General features: G+C 52.7%; 1 protein-coding gene across 1 annotated transcript in view; it reads left to right on the plus strand.

Moving 5' to 3' along the window:
- Nucleotides 1-13,503, plus strand: part of ADGRB1 (adhesion G protein-coupled receptor B1) — a gene marked incomplete in the record, with an annotated part of 371,095 nt that overhangs the window by 221,508 nt on the left and 136,084 nt on the right. Inside the window, 3 exon segments of the mRNA XM_034763711.1 lie at nt 3,877-3,952; nt 7,245-7,347; nt 8,542-8,585. Of these exon segments, the coding sequence (XP_034619602.1) occupies nt 3,877-3,952; nt 7,245-7,347; nt 8,542-8,585 (223 nt within the window).

The raw sequence follows: 13,503 nt of genomic DNA on the forward strand, positions 1-13,503 counted from the left end.
CTTAGAAAACAGCTGGAGGCAGAGCCAAACCCCAGAGCAGCAATGCACCTGAGGCACATTGCAGACAATAATAACCTACTCGCTCCACTTAGTCTGAGAGGAACCTGATGCGCTGGGTTCCAGGCGAGCCATCAGCTGGGCAGGACGTCCCCTCCCAGTGCAGGCTGGACCCTGAACTTGTTCCTTCCAGCCCTCAGTGGGGGTTGTGTGTTGTTTTCTCTCTGGTCTGCGGCATCATTTCGGTGCCGTTAACCAGCGCACACAAAGACGCTTCTCTGGGAGCGAACGTCTTGGCATTTGGAATGGTTTGGGAGCACTGTTACCAATTTAATGATTTGTATTTTTCATGAAAATAGGCTCCTAGTGCCGAGTGGCAATGGAGGGAGTTTTTCGGGGGGAGGCAGGGAGGGAGAAGAAAAGGTTGCCATTCATCGTGCGGCGGATATGTAACGTTCCGGGTTATTAGCCTGGCTGGCTCTGGCGGCCGGGCAGGCAGGCAATACTTGGCCGCCGGATGAGCAGTGGCCGTGTAGCTGGAGTGATGTCTGTGCCTCCTGTGTGTAATCCTCTGTAACCACACATCAGCTGCAGGAAAGGGGGCATTAATCACTCGGGGGTCATTTGCTCCGCGGCAGTCTATTATCAGGCCCAAACAGCATGGGGAGAGAGAGGGGGGGAGCAAACCGAGCAAATCCAGCCTTCGCTTGAGCATAAGCCAAGCCATCCTGAATCTCAGCTCTTAAAGGAAAACTGCAGGGCTCAGATCCTAGAGCACTCAGCCAGGGTCTGATTCTGTAGCTACTCCATGGACCATCTGTTAGCTGCAGCAAGTCTTCTGAGGTTGGGATCAGCTGCAAAAACATGATCCTGTGGGGTACTGGGTGTAGACGCCGCTTACTGAAGTCAGCCTCGGTTCTCAGTAAGCTCACAGGGCTCCTCTTTGCGTGGAAGGTGTTCGGTTCTTTGCAGGCCTGGGCCCTAAATATTTAAGACTAGTACTTCAATAAGAGGAGCCTAAATTGTGCCTGCAATGGGGACTAGCCATCACCTTGTCCCTTTCTCTGTAGCTGTGCCCAGTGTGGGTTGGCTTCATCAGCGAGAGCAGGCAGTTTGCGCTTTCTTCATCAGACGGCACCGTCCTCTGCTGAGGCAAAGGCAGGAGACTGTCCGAGTTGTTGACGTGATCCCTTAGCTTCCCGGTGCACCTTTCACCCAAAGATCTCCAAGCACAGCCATTCATGAAGCTGCAGAGTCCGTCCCATTGGGTAGATCAGCATTAGAACCACCATTCTGCTGATGGGGACACTGAAGCGCAGCACAGTTAAGTGACTGCCCCAAGGTCAAGCAGGGAGTCAGTAGCAGAGAAAAGACTAAATCCAGAACTGCAGCTCAGGCTAGGAAGAGATCACTGCCTTGTAAACTGCATTACGTCCTTTACAACAAGCACAATAAATGGTTAGATACCCCAAATTAGGACTTACATTATTGAACTTGAACTTCTGAAGATTGCCATATGCAGCTCGGGGGGTCAGTAAGTGTGGCCACCCCTGCTTTATAGAACAACCGCTTTGCAGCTCGCTAAAATAAAGACCCCGGTCTTCAGTGGGTGGGAATTAGTGGTTGGCTTCAAGGGAGCGATGCTGATTTAGTTGGGGATTGGTCCTGCTTTGAGCAGGGGGTTGGACTAGATGACCTCCTGACGTCCCTTTTAACCCTGATATTCTATGATTCTATGATTTACGCCAGCTGAGGAGCCGACCATAGAACTTTAAAACCGGCCATCCATCATGCCTGCAAGACACAACTAGAGCCGGGCATGCAATTTTCATAGAAGTGTAGGACTGGAAGGGACCTTGAAAGGTCATCGAGTCCAGTCTCCTGCCTTCACAGCAGGACCAAGTACTGTCCCTGACAGATTTTTGCCCCAGATCCCTAAGTGGCCCCCTCAAGGATTGAACTCAGAACCCTGGGTTTAGCAGGCCAATGCTCAAAAATCTTCACAGCTCCGTGTGCAGGTGCGCAGCTTCCAGTGACCGGGCTACTGAAGAAAGGATAATCAAGATAAAACACTGTGCCAGGCCAGGTAACCTGTTGGTGTAATTTCATAGACTCATAGAACATCAGGGTTGGAAGGGACCTCAGGAGGTCATCTAGTCCCACCCCCTGCTCAAAGCAGGACCAACCCCAACTAAATCTTCCTAACTAGGCCAGGCCTTAAAAACCTCTAAGGAAGGAGATTCCACCACCTCCCTAGGGAACCCATTCCAGTGCTTCACCACCCTCCTAGTGAAATAGTGTTTCCTAATATCCAAAATAGACCTCCCCCGTTGCAACTTGAGACCATTGCTCCTTGTTCTGTCATAAATAAGACGGAGCAGTTCCGTCGCTAAAGTCTTGATAAAGACCCAAGAAATTCAGACCCGAATCTCATTTACATGACAGCCTCTTTGCATGCCCAGAAGGGTGTACATGAGAATCAGGCCCGTGGGGTTAAAGTTTTCTGCTCACCTGTGATATCACGCGAGTGTGAGAGCCTGGGGTATGTGTGTGTGGGGGTCCTACCAAAAAGGAGGGGAAGGGGATCTTGTCTGTGTAGGGATCTGCAGGACCAGGCCAGAGGACAAATAAATGTTTGTACCCATTAAGTTTCTGCTCAGATGTAGCATCTCGTTTTCAGGGGGGTTGTTGCTTTTCCCAGCTGGGTTGTGCGAGGGCAAGTGACGTGCCCAGAGGTCACACAACCGAGTTGGAGGCTCATCTGGGATTAGAACTGAAGGGCCTGCGGCCTCTTGGCCTTTTTGCCCCGGCTGTGCAGTGTCAGATAGCATCAGGGTCCATCATGCCAGCGTGAGGGAGCCAGCCCAGTGGAGCCGGGCCCCGCCATGCGGCGTTCGTGGCTCTTTCACCGACGGCGGCGACATCCTCCGGAGAGAGAAGAGAACAGCCTGATGTCAAGGGCAGAGTCGTGCGGGGATGGAGACGGGTCTGGGTCAGGCGGGGGCTCTGCAGCCGGTGGGTGAAAATCTCCCACGCTCAGCTGCTGGAGTTCTCCTGGTATAGCTCGGCTCCCTGACGGCTCGTCGTCGGAACTGATCTGCGAGGGCTAGCGACCTTCTCCTCCGAGCCGCTCTGCGGATTTGCTCGCGGAGCCCGCCTAGAGATCTCCGGAGGTGAACGAACCGCTGTGTCCTCTCAGCCGCTGCCAGGGCGGCTGCTGCTTCCGATTAGACTCCCAGCATGTGCCTCCTGTCCTGGCCTTGTCGGAGGAATTAGCTGGAGTTCTGAACAGGAAACCTCCAGTCCGGCTCAGTCCAGTTAAAGCTCAAGGCCTATACACGGGCCTCGGGCCTGTGTGATTATAGAGGGTCCGAGCCGGTGAGGTGCTGAGCGCTGCCTGTGGGGTGCTGAGGGCAGCGGAGCCTTGTCCATGATTTTGAAAGCCAGGCTAGGCCATAGGGAGCCCCTATGTGGTGAGTGTAGGTGCTGCGGCTTGTGGGAGGGAGGCAGGGAGAAAATAACCTGTCCCAGGCTAGACACCCACTGCAGCAGCCCCGCTGAAACTAATAAATGGCACCTAGGCCTTGCCTGGGCCCTCAGCACAGGGGGGAAATTTCAGCCTGTGGGGAAGTGAAGATCCGAGGAGACACGTTTGGCCCTGCCTGAGTGCAGCAGCCTCCACAAAGACCCCCTTCCTGTTGTGTTCATTACTCCCATGCCCTGTCTCCTGTCTACCCCCACTGAATGTGTTCCCACTGAAGTCTAATGCTTGCAGGATGGGCCCAACATAAACTACCCTCGGGCCCTGATGATGCTTTCACCGTCCCTGATCGTCACAGTGCTGTTGTCTTTCTCTCCCTTCTCTTTGCCACTTTGCAGAGACAGATGACTCGTCCGTCTTCGTGGTGGGCACCGTGCTGTACCGGAACCTGGGGAGCATCCTCTCGCTCCAGAGGTAAGGACACCCTTATCTTTCTGGAGCCCCTCAGTGCTCGGACAGCCCCAAACCCGCTTCTTTGACTGGAAATTAAAGGGGCCAGGCAGGACCTGAGCAGTCAGTGGAGCTACTTGCATAAGAGGGAGAGGATTTAGTTCTGCAGGGATAACTTTTGGGCCACTAATAACTGGTGCTGCACGTGAAGTTGGCTCAGTCCAAGCTCATGCTTCAGGGCATAAGATGATCACTTTCAGGGTGGTCAGGAGGATTTTTTTCCATTTTTGTGCAGCATTGCACATCACATGGCCAGCTGCGCCAGGGAGGGCTTTCCCTTCTGCTCACTGAAGCACAAAGTAGTAGCTACTTCCTGAGGTGTTATGCTCCTACAAAGAGGCAGGCGAGAACCCTGCCCTCTCAGCGAACATCTCCTCTGGGGCTGAGATCATGATGGGCTGCCAGGTTCCCTGGGATCGTAATTCCTTGGGATCTGTCTGGATGAGAAATGAAATAGCCGTGGTCCCCCTCCAGAGAGACACAAGCAGTGGGGACACAACACCTGTGTGACATGGACACTGTCCCTGGCGCCAGCGCTGGGCATCATGCAGCACCTGTCACAGGTGGAAAGAGCTGGCGAATGAACCCTCAAAACCCACTCATCAAATGAATTCTCAAATCTCTGCCTTGTTGCCCAGACTCAGGACAGCTGCAGGGGAGGCCAAAGAGTTAATAGTCCCCTCTCTCCCTGGCACGATCCCTATTTCCTCCCTGCAAGGAGGTGCTGAATGCTCCCGCCTCCCTGGATCTCAGCGGGTGCTAAGGGCATTCAGCATTGGGCAGGATCGGGGCATATGATGCCAGAGCAGAACTGTGGCATCGAAATCCCCTCCCCACGGCGGATTTGTACCCAATCACCCCCACTCTCCCTCCCCGTTGTGAGGCATTTCGGGTCGCCGTGTTCCTGACAGATCTGGGGCTGCATGCTCGGGAGAGGAGCTGCCTGCCACACGGTGCCATTCGAGAGCAGTACTGCTCAAGACAGGCTCGGGGAGCGGAGCAGAGTGGCACGGATGGCTGCACATGTCTGCCGCGTTCCAGGCCTCTGCAAAGTGCCTCGGGGCGCTGAAGCTTTTGTGCTCAGCAATGGCTTTTCTTTTCCTCTCTCTTTTTTTTTTTCTGAGGCTGGTACTGAGGCAGTAAATTAAGCATCCTAAGGCACTTTCTAAATCTGTTCTGGACTGATTAGCGTGAGCCCATTTACCATAAACACCAGGGCCTCTCTCCTCGCTGATAATCGTTGAAATACCTACAGATTTAGCGCTGGCAATGGCGGGTGGCTAGTGAATTAGAATTAGTGAGCCAAGGGACGGTATTCTGTAATATCTTCCATTACAGCGCTGGGAATGAGACTGGAAGGGCAATAAACATCCTGGATGCAAAGGATTCAAAGGTATTTCAGCTTGCACTGGCTGAGTGGTGAATAGGCGCTGCTAACCGGCTTCCGCAGGAGTTTCTGCCAGGGCATTCTCCCCTGGGTCCTGATTTATGGCATTGCTTAATTAAGGCCAGTTTTCTTTAAACAATGCACAGCCCTGAATCTCCTGTGACTGTGCAGAAGAAATGCTGGATTGGAGGAAAAATCCATCAGGGATGTTGCAAGGAGATGGGAGTAGACCCAATAATGTACTTAATCATGCAATGCCGTACTATAGGGTAACTGTCTTCCTGACCCCAACTGATGATCAGTCTATTTCCTGGGAGCAGGAGGAATAAGGATCGGATTTTGTTTTCAGTAACACTGGTTTAAATCCAGAGTCATTCCATTTAAACAAAAGGAGTCACTACAGATTTACCCTGGTAAATAGCAATGGCTAGTCTTATTCATGTATGGGTCTCCTCTCTATTGACTTGCCTTGATCATCTCCTGCAGCAGTAAGTTCCACAGGTTAATCACACATAGCATTAAAGACATTTATTTTTAACTATGTTACATTTCTTCTTCGATCCCACAATTCTTGGATAGTTGTGGCCTTAGAGCTGGGGAAGGATAGCTCAGTGGTTTGAGCATTGAGCTGTTAAACCCAGGGTTGTGAGTTCAATCCTTGAGGGGGCCACTTAGGGATCTGGTGCAAAATCAGTACTTGCTCCTGCTATTGAAGGCAGGGGGCTGGACTTGATGACCTTTCAAGGTCCCTTCCAGCTCTGGGGGTTCCACCCTGAGAGAGGAGTGACAGTCCAAATGGAGGCCCTTGGTATCAAAGCCACAGTCTGGAGTTGAAGGGGGTGGCAGGACAGAGGGAGTCAAAGGGTTAAAAGTCTGACTCCCCCTTCTGCCCCCCGTCACTCCAGAGTAGAAACTGGCTGCCCAAAGCCTTTCCCAATAGTGATTGGGTAAATAGAAAATAAGACCCTGATGAAAAACAAATGATTTAAAACATGCCTGGGATAAGTGAGAATCAGAATAGGGAAGGAGTGTTCCCTAGTGGTCAGTGCAGTGATGACTGGGAGTGTCCCGGAATCTATTCCCAGCCCTGCCACCATGGGCAACCAAATGTGGCTGTCTGCAAGTAGGTGCCTATGTGTCACCTGAGCCCCACAGCTCCCGGCTAGTACATGAGGACCACGATTCACCTCTGATTTTATGTGCCCAACTCAGGACACCTTAAAGGGGCCTGATTTTCAGAAAGTGCTGAGCACCCATCCTCCGAGAATCAGGCCCCTTTATGGCATCTCCAGCGGGGACCCCCAAATCACTAGCCACTCCTGAAAATGTCAGTCTAGGCACCTAACATTAGACACCCTGGGCTGAAAGTTTGGGCCTCTGTCTTCTCATCCAGTCCAATGAAAGCTATTACTTCACTCCCCTTGTCTCTCTAATTTCCCATCTATCTGAAGATAACATTGTACGCACCCGTTACCCACGGCGTGGCGAGGGTTAACGGGTTTAGCGAAGGGCTTTGAGATTGGGGGATAGCAGGTGTTACTGAAGTACCAGGAGAGGGGCTAATGCAGCCATCCGAGTCCATGCCAGGGAGTTGGTTGGTTAGAGAGTCCCTTGTTATCCATTCGTGCTGCCGGGCCAGTGCTCTCGTTCCAGAGGGAGCTCAGTGGAGCTGGCAGGGGCTCCAGAACAGCAGTGGGGTGGGGTCTGACAGCAGGAAGTGCATTGGATGCTGACTACATGGATTGGACCGATTCCACGCCTAGCGTACTGCTATGGTCGTAGCTGGGCTTATTCCAGGTAGCCCAGTGGGTCTCTCTCTGTGTAACCGTCTCCGTCCTCTCTAAAGTGCCGGTTTCCTTCTCTCCCCAGGAACGCCACGGTACTGAACTCCAAAGTCATCTCGGTGACTGTGAAGCCATCTCCCCGCACTCTGCTCACGCCCCTGGAGATCGAGTTCTCCCACCTGTACAATGTAAGTCCCCTGCCCTCGGCGTCAGGAGTTACGTTCTTGGTTTGGGTGTCGGGATAGCGTGAAGCCGAGCAGGTCTTTCTGGGGGGGGATGGGCTGTGAACATCAGCGCCAGACCCTTTCACGTCTCCTAGCCCAGGCTCGCAGGTTACAGGCCTGGCACAGTGAAATCAGGTTGGCGTTGGTGTCCTGCTGTCACTCCCTCCTCAGTGATTGTCCTTGGGAACTTGGACTGCAAGTGAAACTCACTACAGGGAACCCACTTCCCTAACCCAGAAGGCAGGCGATGTAACAGGGACTCGGGAGACAGGGCGTCTCGTCCCAGGATTTGATTCCGATTCACCAGGGGACATGGCAAGTCACAGCCTCTCTGGGCTGCGGTTTCCCTGCTCATAAGATGAGGCTAATGATACTGACCGTCGGAGGGCAGAGGCTTTGTTCATGAATGTTTGCAAAGTGCTTTGCAGTTCTCAGGCAATGCTAGAGAAGTGTGGATCGCTGTTGTCATTGGCACCTTAAAAGCAGGTCCATTGCCAGCTCAGGATATCTGAGTCAGTCCTTGGATGCATAGGAAGAGTATTTACATGTCTAAGAGCCAATCTGTGCCTCCAGTCTCCCAGTCTGGATGTCCTCTTCCAGCCCCCGCATGGGGAGGAGTTTCGAAAGCACTCAGCATTGGCCTGGCTCGAGCCCTGATGCAGCCAATGGTAAATCTCCCATTGTTGTCAGCGGGCATCGAGGGCATGTGGCATCTCGCCACAGGTTCTCCCCCAGGATCAACTCATACCACAGACACACGGTCCTGCTTCCATTGCAGCCCATGGGAGTAGGACTGAGCCCAGCGAGAACAGGCAACCCTGCAGCTCCAACAAAGGAGGGTCGGATGGGGTTCTGAGTGGGGAGACGGAGGGGGAGATCTATCAGACAATGAGCCAAGCTCCCTGCTTGATGCTCTGATGAATGTGAGTGTGATCACTAGGGCGTGGTACATTCCACTTCTCCCCTGGCCCTTGAGCCACAGCGGAAGATGGCCATGAAGAAGGCAGAGGTCTATGGCGGCATGTTTGAAACACCGCTGTGTGTTAATGCCATGTTCAATGCCGTGCCCGTGTCAATTCTGTAGATGCCCTGTTGGCAGCACAGCCGTAATCTCCTTTTCTTTTCCTTCCCACCCCTTTCTTCTTCCTCTCCTGCCAGGGAACCACCAACCAGACCTGCATCCTGTGGGACGAAGCCGATGTGTAAGTCCAGCTGGTTTTGATTTGCTCTCCTCACCTCTGGAGCACATTAGCTTTGGGACTTGGCAGGGTGGGTCTGTTTTGGGAGGCAGCTGATGAGGTGTCACTGTCTCGGGCCCCTCACTCTCACCATTCATCTCTTTCCTGCGTCTGGCTTTGTCTGTCAGCTTCCTTGGCAAGGGAAGGCGAGATCTTTCTCCCACTTCCCTCAGCAATTTCCATTCACATCCTTGCAAGCGGGATCCAAATAAGGACCTGCCGCTAGGCCGTTGCCTTCTTTGTCAGAAACACCGTTGAGATAAGTTGTATATTTGAAGGCTGCAGATCACTTGTTTCCAGGGTGCGACCCAGGTTCTGACACACTGATGTTCTGCAGAATGCTTCCAGTCTCTCCATCGATCTGTGTCTGCCACCACGGTGTGAAATATCCAAGCAGTGATGAGAAGAGCTTCCCGCTACCAGAGAGGCAGTTGCATTTACCATGGGAGCTTTGGGGACTGGCCATAATTTTGCAAAAGCGGCTTCGGATTTTGGGTGCCTCTATTTTTGGGGTGCTCAGGATGAAGAATGTTGAGCCTGGATTTTCAGAGGTGTTGAGCCAAAAAGTCAGTGCAAGTTGGGCACCGGAAAGGTCCAAAATTAGAGGCCACTTTTGAAAATAAGGCTCAATATATGGAAGTAGGTGGTGCATTGGTCTGGTGTGGTGGGATGATTCCTATGAGGAATCCTGTTATCTGGAGCCCTGTCCGGGTCTCTCTTGAGGTCTCCTGATGTGCTGTTGATCAGCTAAGTGAAAAACCTGATAGTTGCCACAGGGAATCGGGACTGACAGTTTGGGAGAGGAGATGTCAGTCAGAGCAGCTTTATCATAAGAAGTAGCTGGTGAAAAAATGTCTTAGATTGTGAATAAACCCCAAAAGGATCAGAAATATCTCACTTACCGGCTCTTTTTGCCATCTCTCTGGTTTATTTTTGTGTCTCAGTCTGGGGGTCAGTTGGTTTCATTTTCTGTTTATAGTCAGTTTCACTCCTTGGGTTCAAATGCACAAAGCTCTGTATTTATTATTATTATTATTATTATCATTATCATCATCTTGAAAACAGTTCTGATCTTCCCCCTTTGGCTCCATTAAGTCACTTATACTTAGGCACCTTTGTAGCCGGCGGATACACTTGTTGTTGGACAATGATTAGCACAAATGAATACACAGGCTCAATCCGATGAACGCAGTGATGCCTTCAGGCATGTCTGTGAAATCACCCCAGTGTACCTCAGGGCAACCGGGAGCCGCAGGGCTAATACCAAAGGTTGCTCAAATACATGTGGGTAGCCCCTGGTGCTTGCTAAGGTGCGATTGTATATGCTGTTCGCTAGGGGCTAGACTGAGCCAGGGGCTGTCTGTAGCTGTGATGTGCCAGGAGGAGCTCTGGAAAGATCCCTACTTCAGAGCCACAGTTCCTGCCTGCTCCCCTCTTGCTGTGGAGTGAGGTTACTTCACCCCTCTTCACTTCCGCCCCTCTTCACATGGCCAGCAAATAGGGACAGGGCCGAGCCCAGGCCCCTCGTTCTCTCCGCCCCCTCGGCCTCTCCCCACTTGCTCTCAGAGTGTGAACCATATCCTGAGAGCTGCAGCTGCTCTCCACGCCAGGCCTGAGGCTAAGATCCAGGTGTAACCCACACACCTTCTGGGGGTAGTGTTCTGTCCCCTCTAGTGGCACCGAGACCACTTAGAGAGATTAATGAGTCTGTTACAGTCTTAGCTAAGGGCCACAGGGCTTTTAGCTCATGCATTTAGCCCTAGAGGTCCCGAGTTCGATCCTGGTTGCCGTCGACCGGGGTCTGTTGGTGTTACAGGCTGAGCAAGTGCACTGCGGAGTCTTGTTCCCCTTCAGCTGAGCAAGACAAGTGCACCGTGTAGCCCTGATGTGACGAGAGGGGAGGGCTGCGGTGGCGTTTCAGTTGACTACGCTCCTGGCAGGCTAGCAATACAACCTGTCGGCATGGCAGAGGCCTGACCGACCCCATGCGGCTGATCCTGGAAAGGGCTGCAGCAGGGCAGGTATTGTGTTGGTTCCGTTACTAACCTGGAGGCTCACGTGACAGGGCCCAGGAATAGAACGGGACAGAGCCAGGGCAGAGCTGGACATTGGAAGGGGCGGGGACAGCGGAAGGCAGCCGACACGGGGGCAGCGTTCAAGGTGGTATGGTTATCTCAGACAGCCTTTGGGGGTCTGGCGCCCTGGTCCAGCCAGGTGCTTCAGATCACTGCCCGCAAAGTGATCAGACCAGAACAGCTCGTTCTACTGCCTATCCTGTCTCTTGTCAGCCAATACGTTAGCGGTGTTTTCACTCCGAAGTCCTCAACGCGCCGCCACACCAGAGGACGTGCCGTTAGCTCGGAGCTAAGAAGGCGCACTCTAGGTGCTGACGTGGGGGGGGGGTCTGTTATCAGTGCTATAATTCCAGAACCTCAGACAGATTTGTTGCCGTCCGTCTGGAAGATTGTTTCTCAGGCTCTGGTGCGTGTTTTCATCCAACGGCATTTAAAATCCAAACTGGTTCAAAGCGCCAAGAAGACTGCAGCTGCAGACTCCACTGGAGGAAATGCCAGAGCTAGATATGTTTGTGTGCGCTCTGGCAGAAGGAGCTGTGAAGCTGTTTGCATAACGTTTTCAGGCGGGTTTGCTGCCCTTGATGACGCCTGGGAAAGTTTCTGCAGCAGGAGTATTCTCCAAGTAACCCATGTCCTCTTCTGTCCTTGTGGCTTGACCCTTCACCCCAACCTCCAGCTGAACCTCTGAACTTCAAAGGGTTTGGACAGCTGTTTCTGACAATGGTATTGTTTGCAGCAAAGACTCCTGCATTCTATCCCTGGCTCTGCTAATGAGTACAATAGTTGTGTGACCTCAAGTTAATACTTCCAAAGTTAAGGGCTTGTTCATGTTAGAGGCAGCGTGTACTGGGTCTCTGATAACGTAGCAGCACCAAAAAGGTTAATCAATCTACTGTGCAGTCTAGCACTTTGATTGTATTTTTGATCAAGCCCAAGAATTGTTTTAAAGGAAAAGAAAATCCCAATAGCAGCAGGGGGTGAAATTCACGCTGGTGCAGCTGCGGCCACTGATGCTTTTCGGTGCATAGACTGCAGCCGGAGCAGGCCCCATAGACTAAAGGAATCACACGGTGTGACTGCTTCTCTTACAGGCAGTCGGTCATTGATTGTTGATGGGTGGCCAGTGGTCTGAGTTTGGTTAGGCGCATACTTTGGGAAAGGTGGTTGCTTTCAGTGTGGTAGAGTCATGGTCCGTTGGTGTGAGCACAGAGCTCAGAGCCAGGCAAGCCTGAATTCTAACCCCGCCTCTGACACAGAGTCTCACTGTAGGCAGGGACAAGTTGCTCCCCCGCTGTGTGAAATAGTATGGTACTGGGGGGTCTCACAGGAGCGCTGTGCAAGTTTGAAAGTATAAGGAGGGTTTGGTGGTAAATGCACTGGGCTGGGCATCAGGACACCTGGGTTCGATTCCTAACTCTGCCAGATACACCCTCTGTGACCGTGGACCAGTCATTCAATCGGTCGGTGCCTCAGTTTCCCATATGTGCAATGGGGAAAAATACTACTACTTCCTTTTTGTCCCCCTTTGTCTGTTCAGACTGCAAGCTCGTGAGGGATCGGGATAGTCTCTTAGCATGTGTCCTAGAGTTCAAGGCCAGAGGGGAGCACTAGATCACCCAGTCTGCAGGCCACCAACACCACCCTGCACCCACACACTAAATGCAACAGCCAAAATCAGACCAAAGTATCACAGCCCACAGGAGACTAGACTGTTATGTGCCACTGCAGAGAATAGTAAGGACCGAGGTGCACCTGAGGCCCCTGGAATGGCAGGAGAATGATTAAGTAAAATATACCCAGATAATCCTGCCAAGTGACCTGCACCCACACGCTGCCGAGGATAGCAAAAAACACCCACGGTCACTGCCAGTCTGCCCGATGGAAAATTCCTTCCTGACCCCATATATGATGATGGGTTAATGTCTGTGCCCCACCTAGCACCAGGGGGCCCTGATGTCAGTTAAGGCCTCTAGGTCAGGGGTGGCCAACCTGAGCCTGAAAAGGAGCCAGAATTTACCAATGTACATTGGTAAAGAGCCACAGTAATACGTCAGCAGCCCCCCATCAGCTCCCCCACCCCACTCCGAGTGCCTCCCACCCACCGGCAGCCCCGCCGATTAGCACCTCCCCCTCCCTCCCCACACCTCCCGATCAGCTGTTTCGTGGTGTGCAGGAGGCTCTGCGGGGGAGGGGGAGGAGCGAGGGCACGGCAGGCTCAGGGGAGGGGGCAGGAAGGGGTGGAGTGGGGGCAGGGCCTGTGGCAGAGACAGGGGTTGAGCAGTGAGCACCGCCCGGCACATTGGAAAGTTGGCACCTGTAGCTCCAGCCCCGGAGTCGGTGCCTATACAAGGAGCCGCATATTAACTTCTGAAGAGCCACATGTGGCTCCGGAGCCACAGATTGGCCATCCCTGCTGTAGGTGCTATTGGAATGTGAACAATAAGTGTGACCCACAAGGGCTCTTGTCTTGTGTAAATTCCTTTTTAGTGCTCACGACCAGCACGCTAGGGGAGTTTCAGGGGTACTGTGCTGGCTGGCCTGGGTGATCAGGCTGGACAGACTTCTTCGGCTGCCTGCCTCTCTTCCTCCTCTCGGATGTCTTCGATCAGCTGGGAGTAACTTGGAGGACTCTCTTGCCTTTCCATTAGCCGAAGCTTGATATGGATCTGTTCATTATATAAAGTCCCTCGAACTTTGGGCTGTCACGTAAGAGCCACTTCTCCCGTCCCCGCAGCTCTCTGTAGTAGCTTCTCCAACCCCTGTAAACAGGCTGAAACCTTCTCATTTCTCTGCTGGCTGACACTGGA

This window comes from Trachemys scripta, chromosome 2, assembly GCF_013100865.1.
Source record: "Trachemys scripta elegans isolate TJP31775 chromosome 2, CAS_Tse_1.0, whole genome shotgun sequence".
NCBI lineage: Eukaryota > Metazoa > Chordata > Testudines > Emydidae > Trachemys > Trachemys scripta.